We start from the raw sequence: 19,653 nt of genomic DNA on the forward strand, positions 1-19,653 counted from the left end.
ATCTGTAATTCTTATCAAAAATTCATATCCAATTTAAGAAAACTTTTAACATTAATAGTACGTGAGTTCAAATTTATACTTACAGGTTGTTATTTGCACTATTTTTTCCAGTATGTACCTTGTAATGTCAGAGCTTTTCTCGTTGAATACATTGAAGAGAAGAAGAAAGAAGCAAGAAAATTGCGTAAACAGCAGGTAGAGCCAGCCCTTCTTACACATGAAGGAAGGTCTTACAATGCTTTATTTAAGCATAGGGCGAACTACACAAAGTTCTGCGGTGGTGAGTGGAACATCTTTGCGGCTGATTATGAACTTTGTGCTGGAGACCGAATAGAATTTGAACTACCAGACGAGGGTCTCAATCTCGAAATACAAACATATCGAGATAACAAAAGGCTGCTTCCATTACCCCATGTTGGTAGGTATTTAAAATTACAAACATTACAAACTTATCTTCTTTCGTTATATTTTTATATTACAAACTTATCTTCTTTCGCTGTAATTTTATATGCATGAATCGAACTGAATAATATTAACCCCGTGTTGGATATAACTTTATCTAACTTTAAAAGCTTTTTCTTTTTCTAGCTCTCAACGAACTTTCTTCTGACGATTTCGACCATGTTCACTGCTGTGTCTACTCTAAGGATATTGAGCTTACCTACGACCAGACACGATTCTTTCTACAACGCCTTTTCGGAGATACTTTCATCTGTTGCCGTCCATTTGTCCATGTCTTGACTCACACTAACACCAAAGACTACGTCATGGTTGGTTACAACTGTCCTTGTTAAAATACCAAACGTATTTTGCTCATATGTAATATAAACAATACTGACGTAATATTGCTTATATGTAAAATTATAAAGAACCTATTTATTCAAACCTAAAACAACAAAACTTCCGTTGTCCTCTTAATATGTTGTTTTACCTGTTTACACACAAACCTGAACATGCCAGGAACTATATTACTTCCAATATGGAATTTCTTAATGTTTGTGCACTCACCATATTCAGACATTCTTTTATTTATTGTCCAAGTGGCAAATCAACGGTTTTAATTTCTATTTAATTTCGATTTTCTTCTAGAAAATTCCGAGGAGTGTTGCCTCAACACTAAAGAGATGGGTGGACATGCCAACCAATGGCAGGGTAACCCTTGAAGCTCCTGATGAACCTACACATGTCATCACTCCTTCATCGTACTACATCTCCAAAAACGACGGCAGGATGGTAATAGAAAAGTCTTCTTTCAGAGACTTCATATCAGCTGCATCCTTCGTTGAAAAGAACGTTGTTATAATCACTTTCAAAGAGCGCCATGACCGTTCTGTGTCCATCATCATTCAGCGCATTATGTAGATTCCGTCGGAACCAGCACCTAAAATGGAAGCAAACAGTGTATCTCCTAGAATGTTCAACGCTCGTTTCATGATGATGCCTCCAGGAGCAAAACACTGATTACTATAATTTTGCTAGTTAGGATGGTAGAGTAATTTAATTATTATGGACCATGTGCTTGCTTGAACTATCGGAATGATCTTTTGCAACTTATGTAGCTCTTACGGACACTCAACTTGCTGTTTCAACCATCGGAATGATCCTTTGAAACAAATGCTGTTTGAACTATCGAAATGATTCATTCGAAAAAATGTAGTTCTTATCCTTTGAAAAGTTCACAATTCAAAAAACCAAAAAACAAAAAGATTCATTTTCAAAAATCAAACGAAACAAGAATCAATTTGTGATTCAAAACCTCTACCAATGCCATGTTATCAAACTTATTCAAACCATCTAGTGAAACATATCTCAATTAAAAACCAAACAGGACTCCGTTTTCAAGTCCAAACTATATTTACTTCAACTTTTCCTAAACACACACTTGTGCACCGAATAACATAAAAACCGTGCCTCCCTAACCAAGGAAGATTATTAATTGAAAAAAAACGTTTTCACAACAAAGGCACGACCATGCATCTGCTGAGTGTTCTACCGTTTACACGACTACTTTCACAGCCAAAGATGGATCACGCAGGCAGCACGCAACGAATAAAAAAATTCAATGAACAAGACAAGTGAAAATCTAAAAAAAACAGATAAAACAAACCCCTGTTTCCGAAATTCTACGCCTGGAACCGCCGCGTGACTAGCAACTGCTCTTTAGCGATTTCCTTTTTTGCACGACAAAATAACCCTTTAACTTTTCCGACTCCATTTCATCCTCTTCCTCGAAAGTTTCTCGCCGGCCGCAGTTCACCACCGCACACCTCCAGCCATGGACGACGGGAAACTAACAACACTCACCGAACACATCACTACCCATGGTATAACCGTGCTCGAGGTGGTGTACACCAACGACCCAAGGACCGTGGAGCGGATCATCAAAAAGTACGAAGAATGGCTAAAGGAGGAGAAGAACAAGTTCGTCGGCCTCGACCTCGAGTACACACGTAAGAGCAGTTACATACGACAAGGGATCGTCGTCGTCCAACTTGCCATGCGCGAGCATGTCCTTGTATACCACTACTGCAGATCCGAGCGCTCCCAGGCGTTAGTTGACTTCCTGCAACGGAAAGCGGTAACTTTCACTAGCGTCGACACCAGGAACGACAAGACCATGCTTGCCCGTGCATGGATCAAAATTCCAGACGAGCACCACGTCGACATCCAGAGGCTATTCTGCATCAAGGGTGGTGGAGAAAGGGACTCCATGGCTGACCTTGCAGCGGCCATCATCGACCCCTCATACAAGAACATGAAGAAATCATTCCCAAAGGAGAAGCACCAGTTCTGGGAGTGGAAGCCACTTTCACCGATACACCTTGAGTACGCGGCAAAGGACGGGTATGTTAGCTACAAGTTGTACCGTAGAATCCTAATCATCAAGAACGGGCTACGTCACCTGCACCAACAACCAATGAAAGAAAGACTCCGCCCACATAAGAGCAATGACGAGGGATCTTCCAGCGGCTGGAAGCGCCGGAAGGGAAACAGTGGTTGGTAAATTGCGAGAAAATGGATGTCTACATTAAACTAGTAGGAACTACTATTATCATAATTTAGATTGTATGAACCTATGTTGTAAATATGTTTGTTATTGCTCAAAGATGCTGTGTGTATTGTATTACTATTTTACGTTTGAACTTTGAACACAGTGGTGTGCTCATGTACAAATGCATACTACGTTTTGCATGTCTCAATGCAATTAGTAAGTTATGTCCCAGTACTGAGCAAGCATATATTGTATCCATGGTTATAGAATGAGAGATATCTCGCACGATATTGTATTATAATTTTCATACTCAACCTTTACAAGATGCATCGTGCATTTACAAGAATATGTGATGATATCGTTGTAAACTTTCAGTACAATGCTTATTAAACATTGGCGTGAAAAATTCATAAATATTGCAGAAGATCATTCGGTACACAGTCACAAGCGACGAGAACTTTGTTACTTTAACCACATTGAAAAAAAAATCCTTGCCTCCATTTCACATCAAACACCGCTCCGTCCATTCAGAACATCCTTGCTATTGCACACAGGTTCCTCTCCGTACACCAGTTCTGCACGATGCCACAAGACTACACTACTGTGTGCAACTGACCTATGTACAAGCGTGACTCACTAAGTGTCTACTCAATCCATGCCTGTGGTGCCACGCACCCGTGACCCTAGAGAATACACACATGTGCCTCATTAACTGAGCCCCTCTAACCAGATATTCGGACCGATGCCTCTACTGTCGTACATCCGTGCCTCTAGAATCTTGACAGCAGCAAGAGGGTTCAAAACCGTGCCTCCACACAACCGTGCTTGTACTGACTGCACTTTCGTGCCTCTGTTTGCTTGATCAACATGCCTCACATGAAACCCACAGTAACTCTACGTGCTCCGCACGCGTGATCGCCAATGCAACTTTGGTGCTGCACAGACGCGTCTCTCAGTATACCCGTACCTCCACAACCGTGCTTGTACTGACTATAATTCCATGCCTCCGTTTTGCTCAATCCACGTGCCTCACATAAAACCAACAGTAACTCTACGTACTACACACACACGTGCCTCTCGCATGAAACCCATAGTATCTCGCCCGTACAACTTTGGCGCTGCACACACGTACCTCTCAGTATACCCGTGCCTCCTCATGACCATGCCTGCACTAACTTCAATTCCGTGCCTTCATTTGCTTAATCCACGTGCCTCGCATAAAAGAGATGCACAGCCGTGCCTCAGAGTAAACAACACACGTGCCTCTACTGTATTGATAACTATGACCCCGATTAAATAACATCCGTCCAAAAAACATATTTAAAAGAGATGCACAGCCATACCTCTTCTACAAACATACAACAGCAATGAACACTTAGGTTCATATCGTTTCATGTATCTAGACAACATTAAACCGTAGCATAGATTTTTAAACAAAATCCATTTATGTTCAAAGGCTATAACTAACATCACTGCGGCAGAAGATTGAAGATAACAACAAGCCTACCATCACGCTCTTTGAAAGTTATCAGCACCAAGCTGTTTACTTCAATAGACGATGCCTGGAGAAAATCACTGAAACCTTCCTGTTTGAACACCATTCTACTACCCAAGCCAATGAAGTAGGAGCATGGAGTGCTCACATATATATCATCATCACCAGATTCCAAAGTAACTTCAAGGGTTAAAACGCCAGTCCTAGGAAAAGTCACAAACTCCTTCAAACTCCTCACAACAATACCAGGAATAACCTGACAAAAAACATCAAGCTATCAGAAATAGAAAAAAATTCAAAACTATAAATAGAAGAGATAATAAAAATAAATAAATAAACAGAAACAAAGAAAAAACAGTGGAAAAAAATCTGACCATATGATGACCATTAACATTCATGGAATCAATCCTGTGAACAAAAGGACAACACGGTATGTAGACATCATCAAAGAGTTGACACCTCCTGAAATACATCTGCTGATAATTAAGAAAAACACCACGGGTGTAATAACAACTCCCAACAAGTTCCATCTCAGAGTCGCTCAAACCATCAAGAGCTACAAAATATAATTACACGGGCTCAAGGGAACAGAAAAATCATCATCTGCAATAAAACAAGCTAAAAACTTCCTTAAAAATAAACCTTGCCAACAGACGGTAAAGGAGACAACGCATCTCCACGACCAACACAATAAAAATCAATACCAATCCATGTTCCATAATGTTCAAGCCTAATGGTCATTATATCACGAGGACGAACACCATAATCACTGACCAATCGTTCCCGGGAAGGACCATGGAATTTGCTCCTCAACCGACCATGACTAAACAGAACACCATACAAATAACCCTCATTGCACTGAAAAGCAAGATCAGTATCTTCGTCACCCCTCCTTATGGCTAAAGCCCTACACTCCTCGATGTAACGAGCAAGATGAGCTCTAACACTACACGAAACATACTGCACAACAAATCAAAACAAGGATCATAATCAAAACCTAAACAGCATGAGCAGCACCAAAAGAAATAAGCGTGTGTGCCAAAAATTGAACAATTATAAAATGATATTCTTACAACACGCCTCCAACAACGCCGATCCAGGACCACACTGAACCCATCTACAGAAGAATCAACAGAAGAACACGGGCCACCAGGCATACGGCAAAAAGGACAAGCCATAACTGCAAGGAACACAATGATTATCAAGAACTAATCCCACAAAACCCAGTTGAAACTTGACATCTGATAGTGTTGGTAGTCCCCACCCGTAACTACCCCATAAATCTCCATATCCCGGAAATATAATGGGAACAAAAAGAGAAACGAGAAAGGGAAACAGGGAACCCACGAAGGCAACCAGTAGGGAACGGCGATCACGCGAACGGGGAAGCACGGTCGACGCTAAAGAAGGACCACCGTAAGAGCAGGCAACAAGCGCGGCGGCCGGGACAGGGGCCGCCGTAACCACGCGACAAGAGCGGCGGCCGCGACGGGCGGAGACGACGGCAAAGAAAGAACAGTGCTCCACGACGGTTTGCCCACACCAGAGAGAAACAGATCTCAAAACAGATCAAAAGGTTTTACAAAACATTAAAAGTATAAGGACTAAAGTGAAAAAAGGAAAAACCAGAAAGGGAAACCGGAAACCGGAAAACACGGGAGACGCCGTGCGCGCGACAAGTGTCGCGTGCGGAGCGCCTCAGAAAAGTCTCCCGACCGCTCCGCGCGTGACACTTGGCGCGCAGGGAGCGCTCCCTGACTAATCGTTGCGAGGAGCGCTCCTCAATTAGTGATTTCGACTAACATGCCAAGCTGGCCATCGTGGAAAACAAAAAGGCCCTGTTAGTTATAGACGAATCCACGCAGGGACGATTCTAAGGGGGGACGAGGGGGGTGAGACCCCCCTAACGATCGAGTGCTCCCTCGATAACGATTAGCGATCCACTAATTTTTCTGCTTGCCTCCATGTACGTAACCTGCTTCGGCCCCCCTATCCTCAGCCCATGTGTACAGCCCATTAGATTTTTTTTGAGTTGGTAGAGCCCATTAGATATGGAGCACTAACATGCCAAGCTGGCCATCGTGGAAACAAAAGGCCCTGTTAGTTACAGACGAATCCACGTATCGCTAGTAGTCCTCGCCAGCTGAGGCCAACGATTGCTTTGTGCAGCTGAGGAGAAGGGTTTCTTCCCCTCTCGTTAGGGTTTCTTCCTCCTCTCGGGCGACGGCGGTGCCCTCCCATAGAGATCTGCTTCTTCCCCGGCCTCCCCTGCTCCGCCGGTGACTGCCGGGGCTCTCGGGCCTTGGTGGCAGTGCGGAGCTAGGGTTCGATCGGGAACGTACCGCCCGCGGATCACAACACCTCGGGCTAGAGAACATGGATAAAGCGGCGTCGAGTTCGGGAACGGCTACTTATGATCTCGAGGCTATGATGGAGGAACTAGGGTTGAAGGAGAGCGATCTCCAGGACGTGGTGGTGGATGATAGCAAGCTGTCAACGGAGGCAATCCGCTGGATGGCCCTGGCTAGGGTTCATACCGACAAACCTTACAGCCAATACTGGTTCTGTAGGAACATGAGAGTGGCCTGGGATCTGGCGCAAGAGGTGAAAATCCGCCCCCTCGAAGATAACCTATACTCTTTGCAGTTTTCTTGCCTTGGTGACTGGGAACGAGTGATGGATGAAGGACCTTGGAACTTCAAGGGGAAAGCGGTGGTCATGTCACCATATGACGGGTTCACCAAGCCATCTACTATTGAGCTCAACAAAATTGATATCTAGATGCAGATTCATGACCTCCCTGATGGATACTTCTCCAAAATTAAGGCTTTGCCAGCGACTGTTGGCGATTTCATATATGCCCAAGTCACAAGACTTTGAAGGAAATTTCGCACGTGTTCGTGTGAAGATAGATGTCACCAAACCTCTGAAGAACGCTGTTTCTTTGGTGTTCAGGAGGAAGGAAACGCTCGAAAGAGTAATCTTCAGAGTCAAATATGAAAGGTTGTCAGATTGGTGCGCTGTGTGTGGTTATCTCGGTCATCAGTTTAAGGAATGTGGAGACGGGATTCATCCTCCCAAAGCTCTAGTCTTCAAAGATCTGAAAGCAAGTTGGTCAAGAGGACCTGGCAATGGACCGGGTGAAGGCAGCGGGTCCAGAGGAGGACGAGGCAGAGGCCGCGCTGGTAGAGGTGGGGGACGTGCAAGAGGACAGAACAACGTCTATACCAACCAGAGCCGCGACGATATTGCTGCCATGGAGAATGACGTAGCGATGCATGAAGTAGATGGAAATAGGAAGAGGGCTGCCATAGTATCAGGTGTGACTCAGAAGGCGCCATCTAACACAACTCAAGCAAACAAACCATTGCTGTTGACGGCGCCGGAGACCCCGATCAGCCCTTCCTCCAAGCAAGAGCCGAAGAGGAACAAGCCAAGTTCATCAACGCATGAACCAAATCTGCATCTGCTACCAACAAAAATTCTGATGCCCGACTGGCGGGCCCCCTAGCGGGGTACTGCCCAGCGCAATGAGTCTCTTATGCTAGAACTGTCGCGGAATTGGCAAGGCCGCGACAGTTCGAGAGCTTCGCGATTTAGCGAGGCAATTTGCCCCTTCTATTCTTTGCATTCTTGAAACACAAATAGAGGGTTCGAGAGTTGAGAATTTGGTAGGAACTTTGGGTTATGATAAAAGCTATGTTGTAAGCAGTTCTGGTAGGAGTGGGGGACTTGGTATTTTTTGGAAAGATGAAATAAAGGTTGAAGTTATTGGTTATTCCAAGTATCACATTGATGTGTTAATTGACGAGATGATTGATATACAGGTCAGGGTGACATTTGTTTATGGTGAAGCCCAGGTGCCAGAGAGATACAAAACATGGGATACCCTCCGAGGCATCTCTGAAACACAAGGACGACCATGGGCGGTGCTTGGTGACTTTAATGAAGTATTACACATACACGAGCATGATGGAATCGGTAATCGGAGTCAAGCCCAAATGGATGGGTTTAGAGATGCAATTGACACTTGCGGATTAACTGACATAGGATATACAGGGACAGATTGGACTTTTGAGAAGAAAGTTGTGGGAGGCACCTACACGAGGGTTAGACTTGACAGGTGCTTGGTTAACCCGGAGTGGTCGCTAGCCTTACCCTCAACAAACCTTGCTCACAAAACGGCTGCAAGTTCTGATCATGTTCCTATCCTATTGACGCTACGTGAAGTGCATGCATGCAATGTGGGGCCGAAGCCATTTCAGTACGAAACCATGTGGGAACGGGAGGATTCTTTATTCACGACTGTGACTGGGCGGTGGAACATGCAGGCTGCAGATTCTGTCGCTGCGCTGCGCACAAAGCTAGATGGCTTGGCGGGGGACTCTCGATGTGGGACCGTACCCAGTTTGGGTCAGTAAAGACAGAGATTCGTCAACTGAAAACTGCACTAGAGCACCTGCACTCTATCCCAGGTAGATCCGGTCCAACACATGAGGAGGCAAAAGTAGTGGATAGGCTGGTTGAGCTCTTCCACCGAGAAGAGATGTTGTGGCGCCAGAGGGCGCACTTGGATTGGCTCGTACATGGAGACAAAAATACATACTTTTTCCATTTAAGAGCTAGTAGACGGCGCCGCAAAAACCAAATTAAAATGCTTCAATTGCCGGATGGGAATATGACCGAAAATGCATTAGAGATGGAGGCTCTGGCCAACGAGTTTTATAAAGGCTTGTACACCTCGGAGGGAGTGCATAATATGGAAGAAGTGCTACAAACAGTGCCTATGAAAGTAACACCCGCTATGAATGATATTCTTAACGCACCATACACTCAGCAGGAGGTCAAGCAAGCACTGTTTCAAATGTTCCCTATCAAGGCACCTGGCCCTGACGGTTTCCCGGCTCACTTCTTTCAGCGTCATTGGGAAGTATGCGGGGAGGATGTAACCAGAGTGGTTCTCAAGATAGTTGACGGAACGGAGTCAGCTGCATGTATTAATGATACTGTGTTGGTTCTGATCCCAAAGGTAAAAAATCCCACACTCCTTTCACAGTTCCGTCCAATTAGCCTTTGCAATGTTCTGTACAAGATAGCTTCAAAGGTCATTGCCAATAGACTCAAGCAAATATTACCAGATATAGTTTCAGAAGAGCAATCTGCATTTGTCCCGGGCAGAATGATAACTGACAATATTATAACTGCTTATTAGTGTTTGCATTTTATGAAATGGAACAGGGCAAAAAAGCACCAATCGTGTGCGTTGAAGCTCGACGTGATGAAGGCTTATGATAGAGTTGAGTGGGCCTACCTCCGGGCCATCATGCTTAAGTTGGGTTTCACTGTTAACTGGGTGGACATTATTATGAGTTTGGTCACCTCTGTCAAATTTTCAGTCATGTTCAATGGGAGGAAGCTAGAGGAATTTCAGCCTTCGAGAGGGATCCGCCAAGGGGACCCGATATCTCCATACTTGTTCTTGTTAGCAGCAGAGGGCCTGTCGTGCCTTTTAAAATCAAAGAGTGAGTCATCCAACCTGAGTGCGATTCAGGTGGCGCCTTCGGCACCCCTTGTAAACCATCTCCTATTTGCTGATGACAGCCTGCTGTTCTTCAAGGCAAACGGTATGGGAGCTACCGAGGTGAACCAGGTATTGGATACCTATAGCCAAGCTTCAGGTCAGCGTATAAACTATGCAAAGTCATCTATTTTTTTCAGCAAAGGTGTCCCTGACAGTAGGCGAACTGAAATAAAAGGACTCCTCAATGTCCCAAATGAAACACTTAATGAGAAGTACCTTGGGATGCCCTCTGACATTGGGAGTTCAAAAAATGGAGCCTTCAAATACCTCAAGGACAGGTTATGGAGCAAGATCCAAGGCTGGATTGAAAGAACCTTGTCCACGGCCAGAAAGGAAGTTCTGGTGAAGTCGGTTGCACAAGCTGTACCTGTCTATCCGATGTCTTGCTTTAAACTTTCGAGAGGGCTATGTGAACACCTCAATATGCTTATAAGAAAATTCTGGTGGGGAAGTAAGAACGGGTAGCAGAAGCCTCATTAGGTCTCTTGGGAAGCAATGACGAAGCCAAAGCCTATGGGTGGACTAGGGTTCAAAGATTTTGAACTTTTCAATATGGCAATGCTGGCTAGACAGGCATGGCGCCTGCTAACAGCCAGATTCACTATGCTCCCGGTTATTAAAGAGTGTTTATTTCCCTCACTCAAACATCCTGGAGGCGCAGTTGGGTTCTCACCCGAGCCAGATATGGAGGGCCATTATCGAGGGGCGCGATACACTCAAACTAGGGCTCATCAAGCGAATTGGTAACGGAAATAGTACGAAGATATGGGAGGAGAACTGGCTGCCCAGGGAGGAAATGATGAGGCCTTACGGCTGCATCTCAGCAAACCCACCCGAGTTGGTCTCAGAACTCATAGACGCTACTATGGCCACATGGGACAAGCATAGGCTCAATGCTACCTTCCTCCCGTTCGATGCAAAGGTGATCGCGGGCATCCCGCTGTGCACCATGAACCTATCTGACTTTTGGAGCTGGGCTCACGAGAGAAGTGGACAATTCTCAGTTAAATCATCATATAACATGTTAGTCACAATCAAGTAAAGGAGGGAGGCTTGGCTGTATGGATCGGCAGGGTCCTCTAGTAATCGCCTGGAAGAGGGATCGTGGAAGCCATTGTGGAAAACCGAGCTGCCTTCTAAGGTGCGCATGTTCTTATGGAGGTTGTCGAAACAATCACTACCCACAGAGGATGTGAGGGCGCATCGCAATATGACAACATCAAGTAGCTGCGGCCTATGCGGACAACCAGATTCATGGCGCCACTCTCTTTTGGAATGCACGGTATCTAGGTGCACTTGGGCCCTAGTGGACGACGAGCTAGCTTGCACCATGGCGACGACAACAGAGACGAGAGCCAAGAGCTGGCTTTTCAATCTGCTTGACTCGCTAACCCATGATAAGTTCATCCTCTTGGCAGTCACACTTTGGGCGATCTGGTTTTCCAGGAGAAAAGCAATACACGAGGCGATCTTCCAGACTCCTCACGCAACTCATGCATTTATCACTCGCTTCATAGCTGACTTGGAGTCAGTTCGGGTGGTAAAACCCTCAACCAACACCATTGCAAGGACTATGCAACCACTTCCGAGACCTAGTGCCCCACCGGTTAGCTTCGCAAAGATTCACATCGATGCTGCTGTACGTTCTAACAGGGAGGCGCGGCTGCTGCAGTGTGCCGCGATGACCAGGGAGCGTTCCTGGGCAGTTCAGCTTTGGTCATCGAAGGAGTGTGCGATCCAGCCACACTTGAGTCCATTGCATGTCGCGAGGCTTTTGCCCTCGCGGAAGATCTTAATGTTCACCGCTTCATTGTTTCGTCCGATTGCAAGCAAGTCATTGGCGACATCGCAAAAGGAATTCAAGGTTCCTACGGAGCTATCATTAGTGAAATCAAAGCTAGGGCTGCACACTTTTCTTGTAATTTTATTCACGAAAGTCGTAGAGTTAATGTAGAAGCTCATAAGTTAGCAAAGTTTTCTACTTCGTTATCTTTGGGTCGTCATGTGTGGCTTGGCCAGCCTCATGACCAACGTTGTATCCCACCCATTGTGGAATTTGAGTAATAAAGTGGCTTTCCCCTAAAAAAACGTATCGATAGTAGTCTGTTCGTTTCCAAGCCGTCGTCCGCTGCTGAGATCGAGAGTTACCTGCTGCCTGCTGGCCGCTCAGATCAGATCTCTCCATCGCGCCACTATCGAGGAGCGGAGAAGGGTAGGGGACGCTGGGACAGGGAAGCACCGTTGCGCCGATCCACAGACACGTTGTCGGTTGCCCGTTGCCCATTGCCGGCGGCCCCGACACACGGCGGCTGAGCGGCAATCATACAAGGGGAAAAGGTAATCTGTTCTCACATCAGATTGGTTCATGCCTTGAAAAACTATAGAAGTATAATCATACAAATTATAAGCATTAATCATCAAGTATAGCATTTTCATTTATTTATTTGTGCTTGTGTAGACATGAAGAGAAAAGGAGCCGAATCTCCATACATAAATTTTTCAAACCAGTTGGTCCAAGCTATCAACCATCAAAACATTATGCTACAGTACAATCTAGTGAAGTGAACCAGCCTAGTCCTAAATAAGGCTAAAGACTTCCATTGATGCTATGAGGCAAGCAAGAATTGTTTATTTTTCAAACATTTATAATTTCTTAATACATGATCTCTAATAATTATTTTTGTTGATTGCATCAGGTGGTTAATTTTCCAAGCATGCCCCTTTAGAGAAAATGGTGAATATGATGATTCCAAGCACCAAGGTAATAGCTCGAGCATAATTTAATTTATATGCAAGCTCCTAATAAAAAATTGTCACTAATAAAATTTGACGAATCTACATCTCTTGTGTCGTTGTCTTTCTATTAGTACTCAGATTTTCTCTCTTTTTCCTCTTATCACTTTAATAGGCTGGTTAATTCTATTAAGAAATTAGTGGAAAGCGTGTTAACCTAAAAAAATCTCTAGTGTCGTTGTCTTTGCCCCCCCTATGGTCAAATCCTGGCTCCGTCCCTGAATCCACGTATTGCTAGTAGTCTGTTCGTTTCCAAGCCGTCGTCCGCTGCTGAGATCGAGAGTTACCTGCTGCCTGCTGGCCGCTCAGATCAGATCTCTCCATCGCGCCACTATCGAGGAGCGGAGAAGGGTAGGGGACGCTGGGACAGGGAAGTGTCGTTGCGCCGATCCACAGACACGTTGCCGGTTACCCCGTTGCCCATTGCCGGCGGCCCCGACACACGGCGGCTGAGCGACAATCATACAAGGGAAAAGGTAATCTGTTCTCATATCAGATTGGTTCATGCCTTTAAAAACTATAGAAGTATAATCATACAAATTATAAGCATTAATCATCAAGTATAGCATTTTCATTTATTTATTTGTGCTTGTGTAGACATGAAAAGAAAAAGAGCCGAATCTCCATACATAAATTTTTCAAACCAGTTGGTTCAAGCTATCAACCATCAGAACATGATGCTACAGTACAATCTAGTGAAGTGAACCAGCCTAATCCTAAATAAGGCTAAAGACTTCCATTGATGCTATGAGGCAAGCAAGAATTGTTTATTTTTCAAACATTTATAATTTCTTAATACATGATCTCTAATAATTATTTTTGTTGATTGCATCAGGTGGTTAATTTTCCAAGCATGCCCCTTTAGAGAAAATGGTGAATATGATGATTCCAAGCACCAAGGTAATAGCTCGAGCATAATTTAATTGATATGCAAGCTCCTAATAAAAAAATGTCACTAATAAAATTTGACGAATCTACATCTCTTGTGTTGTTGTCTTTCTATTAGTACTCAGATTTTCTCTCTTTTTCCTCTTATCACTTTAACAGGCTGGTTAATTCTGTTAAGAAATTAGTGGAAAGCGTGTTAACCTAAAAAAATCTCTAGTGTCGTTGTCTTTGCCCCCCTATGGTCAAATCCTGGCTCCGTCCCTGAATCCACGTATCGCTAGTAGTCTGTTCGTTTCCAAGCCGTCGTCCGCTGCTGAGATCGAGAGTTACCTGCTGCCTGCTGGCCGCTCAGATCAGATCTCTCCATCGCGCCACTATCGAGGAGCGGAGAAGGGTAGGGGACGATGGGACAGGGAAGCGCCGTTGCGCCGATCCACAGACACGTTGCCGGTTGCCCGTTGCCCATTGACGGCGGCCCCGACACACGGCGGCTGAGCGACAATCATACAAGGGGAAAAGGTAATCTGTTCTCATATCAGATTGGTTCATGCCTTTAAAAACTATAGAAGTATAATCATACAAATTATAAGCATTAATCATCAAGTATAGCATTTTCATTCATTTATTTATGCTTGTGTAGACATGAAAAGAAAAAGAGCCAAATCTCCATACATAAATTTTTCAAGCCAGTTGGTTCAAGCTATCAACCATCAGAACATGATGCTACAGTACAATCTAGTGAAGTGAACCAGCCTAGTCCTAAATAAGGCTAAAGACTTCCATTGATGCTATGAGGCAAGCAATATTTGTTTATTTTTCAAACATTTATAATTTCTTAATACATGATCTCTAATAATTATTTTTGTTGATTGCATCAGGTGGTTAATTTTCCAAGCATGCCCCTTTAGAGAAAATGGTGAATATGATGATTCCAAGCACCAAGGTAATAGCTCGAGCATAATTTAATTGATATGCAAGCTCCTAATAAAAAAATGTCACTAATAAAATTTGACGAATCTACGTCTCTTGTGTCGTTGTCTTTCTATTAGTACTCAGATTTTCTCTCTTTTTCCTCTTATCACTTTAACAGGCTGGTTAATTCTGTTAAGAAATTAGTGGAAAGCGTGTTAACCTAAAAAAAACTCTAGTGTCGTTGTCTTTGCCCTCCTATGGTCAAATCCTGGCTCCGTCCCTGGTCGGCATTCGGCACACCTATTAAGGACGTGGAGAGAGGATGGGGGCGCCGTTGCCGTGCTCGTCCTCCTCTTCTGGCCACGGTTCTCACCATGGAGGCAGCGGTGGGATGGGAGCCAGGCGTAGGCAGGATGGGGCACGGGCGCCCCGGTGGATTTCCTGTGGTTTTTTTAGGCGTTAAATTTTGGATTAGCGCTAATTTCAAGGTGCGATTAGGTGGGCGGTTAGCGATAATTGAGGGTGGGATTACGTGGTTGCCGATTGAATATCTCGTCTGCTTGTTGGCAGAGTTTTCGTCCGCCCGAGCATATGTTCTCTTGTTTAATAGTAGTAGAGAAGTAGAGATTCTCTTGTTTAATAGTAGTAGAGATTTGGCGTCCAGCAGCTAACACTGTAATCAGCGTAGCCAATTTGGTGGGAAAATAAGAAAAGGCTGGTTAGCCAAATGATAAATCAGAGAGATAAAGAAGCAAGATTAACATAATCCACAGGTGCCAAACACAGCCTCACCGTGATGGTACTCTGCTGAAGGCCTAGAGACGATCATCCATACTGCATTTAGAAGTCATGCCTTAAGAGTGACAATTTGCTACACCACGAGCTTATTTCTAAGGCGGGTTTGCACTCGAATTAAGTCCGAAACTAAAGTAAACATTAACCATTCATCACCTCATACAATTCTCCCAGTCTAGAGGTTATTATTGGCAACGATAGTCTTCTGCTTGGCCATCCAGGTCCAGGCAGGCAGCAAGACGCGCGAACCCGGAATTCAAACTCAGAGGTGCTTGAAGATGAGGCCGCCGTGCGCGGCGAAGAATGGCGCGAAGACGAGCGCCTCGACGGCCATGAGCTTTATGAGGATGTTGAGCGACGGGCCGGAGGTGTCCTTGAGCGGGTCGCCGATGGTGTCGCCGATGACCGCCGCCTTGTGCGCGTCCGACCCCTTGGGCCCCAGCGCCCGCGCCTCCGCCGACGCGCCGGCCTCGATGTACTTCTTGGCGTTGTCCCACGCGCCGCCGCTGTTGGACGCCGAGATCGCCACCTGGACCCCCGACACCAGCGCGCCGGCGAGGAGCCCGGCCAGCGTCTCGGTGCCGAACAGCGTGCCGGCGACCAGCGGGCTGAGCATGACGAGCGCGCCGGGCGCCAGCATCTTCTTGAGCGACGCGTCGGTGGAGATCTTGACGCAGGTGGCGTAGTCCGGCTTCGCCGTGCCCTCCATGAGCCCCGGGATGCTGTCGAACTGCCGCCGCACCTCCTCCACCATCGCCAGCGCCGCGCTCCCCACGCTCCGCATGGTCATCGCCGAGAACCAGTAGGGCAGCATGGCCCCCACCAGCAGCCCCGCGAACACCCGAGGGCTCAGCACGTCCACCGCCGCGACCCCGGCGCGGCTCACGTAGGCGCCGAACAGCGCCAGCGACACCAGCGCTGCCGACCCGATCGCGAACCCTTTGCCGATGGCGGCGGTGGTGTTGCCGGCGGCGTCGAGCGCATCCGTGCGCTCGCGGACCACGTGAGGCATGCCGGACATCTCGGCGATGCCGCCGGCGTTGTCGCTGATGGGGCCGTAGGCGTCGATGCTGAGCCCCGTGGCGATGGTGCTGAGCATGCCCAGCGCCGCCAGCGCGATGCCGTACATGGCGGCGAGGCGGAAGCTGGCGTAGATGGCCGTCGCGATGGCGAAGATGGGCACGATCACCGACTTGTATCCCACCGCCAGCCCGAAGATGACGTTCGTCGCCGCGCCCGTGCGGCACGAGTTCGCCACCGCCTGCACCGGCCTACGCACGTCGCCACACAAACCAAACACTAATTAATAACCATTATGCCGGTTCATCTAAAATTCGTGCAATTTTAGCTAGTTATACTCAAGTTCTATAATTTTTGATTTCTTTTACCTGTAAGCGTTGCTTGTGAAGTACTCTGTGACATAGCCGATTACAAGACCTGCCCACAAACCGGCCGACACACAGATGAACAGGTACCTGCATTTTGCGAAATCATACAAAACCAAATGTCAAATCTATCAATAACTAGTCATGAATCTGAAAATGGCGTAGTATGACGATTGAGTTGGCGTGTAGCGGCGTACCAGTTCTTCACGAGCTTGCGCCTGCCGAAGTCGAAGAGGGTGAAGCTGTGCGGCAGGACGAGGAAGCTGACGATGGCGATGCCGACGGTCATGAGCACGGTGGAGATGAGGATCTGCCGCTTGAGCGCCGGCCCGATCTCCTCGACGGTCTTCACCTCGGCGACGTCGGTGGCGACGACCGTGGTGGCCAAGCACACCACGATGCCCATGGCGCTGATGAGCAGCGGGTACATCATCGCCGCGAAGTTGTGCTCCGTCCCGAACGAGGAGATGGACGCCACGAACAGCGCCGCGCACGACGACTCCGCGTACGACCCGAACAGGTCGGACCCCATCCCGGCGATGTCGCCGACGTTGTCCCCCACGTTGTCAGCGATCACCTGCATGCGCACATCATCGATCGTCTAAGGGTCAGGGACATGGAAGACATAACTTTTTTCCAACTTTGCCAGTGATTCTCAGTACGTACCGCGGGGTTGCGAGGGTCATCCTCGGGGATGTTGCGCTCCACCTTGCCGACGAGGTCGGCGCCGACGTCGGCGGCCTTGGTGTAGATGCCGCCGCCGACGCGGCCAAAGAGGGCCATGGACGAGCCGCCGAGGCCGTAGCCGGTGATGGACTCGTAGAGCCCGCCCCAGTCGTCGCCGTAGTAGACGCCGAAGAGGTTGATGGCGACGTAGAGGACGAACAGCGCGCTGGACGCGAGGAGGAAGCCCATGGCGGCGCCAGACCGGAACGCCACGACGAAGGCTCGCCTCACGCCGCGGCGGGCCTCGAGCGCCGTGCGCGCGTTCGCGAACGTCGCCACGCGCATCCCGAGGTACCCGGACATCACGGAGGTGAGCGCGCCCAGGAGGAACGCGATCATGCTGAAGGTCGCGTTCGCTAGCGCCGGCCGGCACATGCGCGCCGGGTCGTACGTGCACGGCTCCGGCCGCGTGCTGAAACGCTGCGCCGACCCTAAGAACATGAAGATCACCACCGCGAACCCAGCCATGAACACGGCGAGGTACCTGAATTCAATAGGATATTTTTTTTGACTATCTGTCAAAATATTCGCTTGACACACGAGTTCAAGCCAGACTCAATACAATTCTTATTTTAATGAATTTCTTCAAACTTCGGTAGGAATCCACCCATTTCAAGTGAAAATCTAGTTCATCACCCGGTAATATTTCTTGGGCATGCTTAGATGCTGGCCAATTCAATACCCATCATACCATTTTTTCGACAAATGTTTTTGCTTGTTTGGATGTTTGCAATTTTTTGGTACAGGCCAATCCTTCTTTTCTTTCTTGTAAATGTTGGCCGACAGCGGCAAGCAAAATCTTGATGAATTTTTTTTCTGGCTAAATATTTGTTAGGAGAACGTTTGCTAAGACAAACATATACCCCTGGAAGTACGGCATTTATTAGTGTTTTTTATGGCAAGTTCTTCAAACACACATGGCAAATTCTGGTAAACAAAGAATTTTGCTGTGAAATTGCCATGTTCGCTTGAAGAATTGCCATGCTACCAACACATAAATTGCCGCGAAAGACGTTTGTTTGGTCATGCACCCCCTGTGACCGTTCGCTGAATAACATTACCCAAACATTTTATTAGTATTTTCTGCAAATAATATATCTTTTGTCATTGTACCTTGATTTCAGTTATTCATATAGTATTTTTTTAAAGTTTAACCACCACATAAGATAAAAAAACATGCAAATGTTAATTGCTAAAAATAACAATAAGAGAAAAATATTATATTACACTCCTTCTGTTTATAGTGCCAAAAAACGTCTTATATTTTGTTAGAGTACTATATACTAGAAGCCAAACAATTTTTTGGCATTTTCCGCAAAAAGTGTTTTTTTGTTGCATTGTACCATGATTTTTGTTAGTCATCTGTAATTATTTAAGTTGAATCAGCACGCAACCTAAAAAACATGCCAATATTACTTGCTAAAAATAATACTAATAGTAATAAAGAGAAACAATATATTATTATGTAGCGCGTGTTTTTTTATTCTTCATCTCTATGCAAGTGGCACCCGAAGCATTTCGGAAAGCAGGTGTGTATACCTGTACTCCGTGAAGAGGAAGGACGTGGCGCCGATGGAGATGGCGTGCTGGATCTCGGCGCACCGGGCTTCCACCTGCCGGTAGTCCACGCCGTCCTCCGCGCTCTCATCGTGCCCGCTGCGGCCTTTCTGGGCGGCGCCGCCGCCGCCATCCTCGCCGTCGTGGGACGGGACCGGCACCTTGGCCACCACGTACCACTGGAACACCGCGAACGCAATGCCGATCACCGCCGCCAGCGGTATCAGCACCTCCGCCCCCACCGTCCCGATGACGGCCATCCGAACAGCCTTTGGTGGACTAGTGGCTACAGGCTTTTGCTCCTGAGCTCCAATGGCAGGAAAGAGTTCAGGCGAGAGCAGTGGCTTTGGTGGCTGAGATGAAGATGCGAGCCCCCGTTAAAAACAGGGAGCGAGTCCAGAAACTGCAACCAGAACCCTCACTTCACCGCTTACCACACATTGGTCATCGACTCACTGTATATCTGCTAGCGCGAGGGCGGGCCGAGGATGGTTGATACCTGCGAGGGCTGGGACGAAAAGTTGCCGCG

At 46.8% G+C, this 19,653-nt stretch overlaps 2 protein-coding genes and 1 long non-coding RNA gene across 4 annotated transcripts; 1 reads left to right on the forward strand and 2 right to left on the reverse strand.

The window, feature by feature from the left end:
* The first annotated feature begins 2,275 nt into the window (after positions 1–2,275).
* LOC141027751 (uncharacterized) lies at positions 2,276–3,004 on the forward strand. The gene has a single exon (XM_073505109.1). The coding sequence runs from the start codon at positions 2,276–2,278 to the stop codon at positions 3,002–3,004; it is 729 nt and encodes a 242-aa protein (XP_073361210.1).
* A 1,285-nt stretch (positions 3,005–4,289) lies between these two features.
* LOC120973696 (uncharacterized) lies at positions 4,290–8,079 on the reverse strand. 2 transcript variants are annotated; one of them, XR_012203618.1, is made up of 3 exons: positions 5,561–8,075; positions 4,862–5,447; positions 4,290–4,743 (listed from the first exon to the last, which is right to left on the reverse strand). It is a non-coding gene; the product is annotated as an uncharacterized lncRNA (long non-coding RNA). The 2 variants fall into 2 exon arrangements; XR_006670220.2 differs by having other exon boundaries at positions 4,862–8,079.
* Positions 8,080–15,573: 7,494 nt separating this feature from the next.
* LOC109751043 (pyrophosphate-energized vacuolar membrane proton pump-like) lies at positions 15,574–19,526 on the reverse strand. The gene is made up of 5 exons (XM_020309955.3): positions 19,107–19,526; positions 17,508–18,051; positions 17,039–17,418; positions 16,845–16,931; positions 15,574–16,727 (listed from the first exon to the last, which is right to left on the reverse strand). The coding sequence occupies exons 1-5, from the start codon at positions 19,382–19,384 to the stop codon at positions 15,719–15,721; spliced, it is 2,298 nt and encodes a 765-aa protein (XP_020165544.1). The 5' UTR covers positions 19,385–19,526; the 3' UTR covers positions 15,574–15,718.
* Positions 19,527–19,653: the final 127 nt, after the last annotated feature.

The sequence above is a fragment of the Aegilops tauschii genome, chromosome 1 (genome assembly GCF_002575655.3).
Source record: "Aegilops tauschii subsp. strangulata cultivar AL8/78 chromosome 1, Aet v6.0, whole genome shotgun sequence".
In the NCBI taxonomy this organism is placed as follows: Eukaryota; Viridiplantae; Streptophyta; class Magnoliopsida; order Poales; family Poaceae; genus Aegilops; species Aegilops tauschii.

Excerpts from the sequence above, each read along its gene's own strand:
- LOC141027751 (XM_073505109.1), top strand. The coding sequence starts at position 2,276 with ATGGACGACGGGAAACTAACAACACTCACCGAACACATCACTACCCAT.
- LOC109751043 (XM_020309955.3), bottom strand. The coding sequence starts at position 19,384 with ATGGCCGTCATCGGGACGGTGGGGGCGGAGGTGCTGATACCGCTGGCG. Across the intron at positions 18,052-19,106 it reads TTCCTCTTCACGGAGTACAG|GTACCTCGCCGTGTTCATGG; the intron begins GTATACACACCT and ends TATTGAATTCAG. Across the intron at positions 17,419-17,507 it reads ATGACCCTCGCAACCCCGCG|GTGATCGCTGACAACGTGGG; the intron begins GTACGTACTGAG and ends GTGCGCATGCAG.